At 36.4% G+C, this 751-nt stretch overlaps 1 protein-coding gene across 1 annotated transcript; it reads left to right on the forward strand.

Annotated features, from left to right (window-relative positions):
• The first annotated feature begins 194 nt into the window (after positions 1-194).
• Positions 195-745, forward strand: LOC107682417 (protein arginine N-methyltransferase 7-like). Its single transcript, XM_016478663.1, has 2 exons — positions 195-349; positions 505-745. The coding sequence occupies exons 1-2, from the start codon at positions 284-286 to the stop codon at positions 661-663; spliced, it is 225 nt and encodes a 74-aa protein (XP_016334149.1). The 5' UTR covers positions 195-283; the 3' UTR covers positions 664-745.
• The last annotated feature ends 6 nt before the right edge of the window (positions 746-751 follow it).

The raw sequence follows: 751 nt of genomic DNA on the forward strand, positions 1-751 counted from the left end.
TTATTTGAAATAGAAATCTTTTGTAACATAAATGTCTTTACTTTTACTTTTGCTCAAATTTAATGTCCTTGCTGAACAAAAATTAATTTCTTTCAAAAAAAAAATCTTACCGACCCCAAACTTTTGAATGGTAAAATAAATGAATAATGTACTAAAACATATTTGTATTATAAAAATACACACCTAATAGGTCTTATATAGATGATGCTAGGTTGCTCTTGAATGTACTCATAAGGGCTGATGATATTTCAGGAGAGGACGCTGTCATGGTGTCGCTCTCTGGATGGAGTATCAGCTGACTGTGGACATCACTGTAAGCATGGGCCTAACCAAACCAGTCAGCGAAGAGGTATTTGCTAAAATTACAAACAATATCTGCATTCAGATGAAATGTCATCTTCATAAATCTTCCTCAATGAAGCTGAAATTGAAATTCAGTTAAGATTGTACTAATCGTGTCACTCTCTTTACCTCTTCACCTTAATTGCTTTTCTCATTTCACAGGGAGCTTGCGAATGGAACCCACACCGGAAACAAGGAGTGTTCTTCTTCAGATCCACAAGGGAAACTTCTGGGGATGGAAGGGAAGATCTTACCTATAATTTAACCTTTGAACCTCATACTGGTGACATTAAAATGGACTTCTCCATCACCGAACCTTGACCGCTGACCAAGACTCAAATAAACTAGGCCATTAGTTGTTTACATTTTTTCCCCAAGACAATGCTTATCCAAAGAGTTTCAGTGACTG

The sequence above is a fragment of the Sinocyclocheilus anshuiensis genome, unplaced genomic scaffold (genome assembly GCF_001515605.1).
Source record: "Sinocyclocheilus anshuiensis isolate Anshui unplaced genomic scaffold, SAMN03320099.WGS_v1.1 C32180709, whole genome shotgun sequence".
Classification (NCBI taxonomy): Eukaryota; Metazoa; Chordata; class Actinopteri; order Cypriniformes; family Cyprinidae; genus Sinocyclocheilus; species Sinocyclocheilus anshuiensis.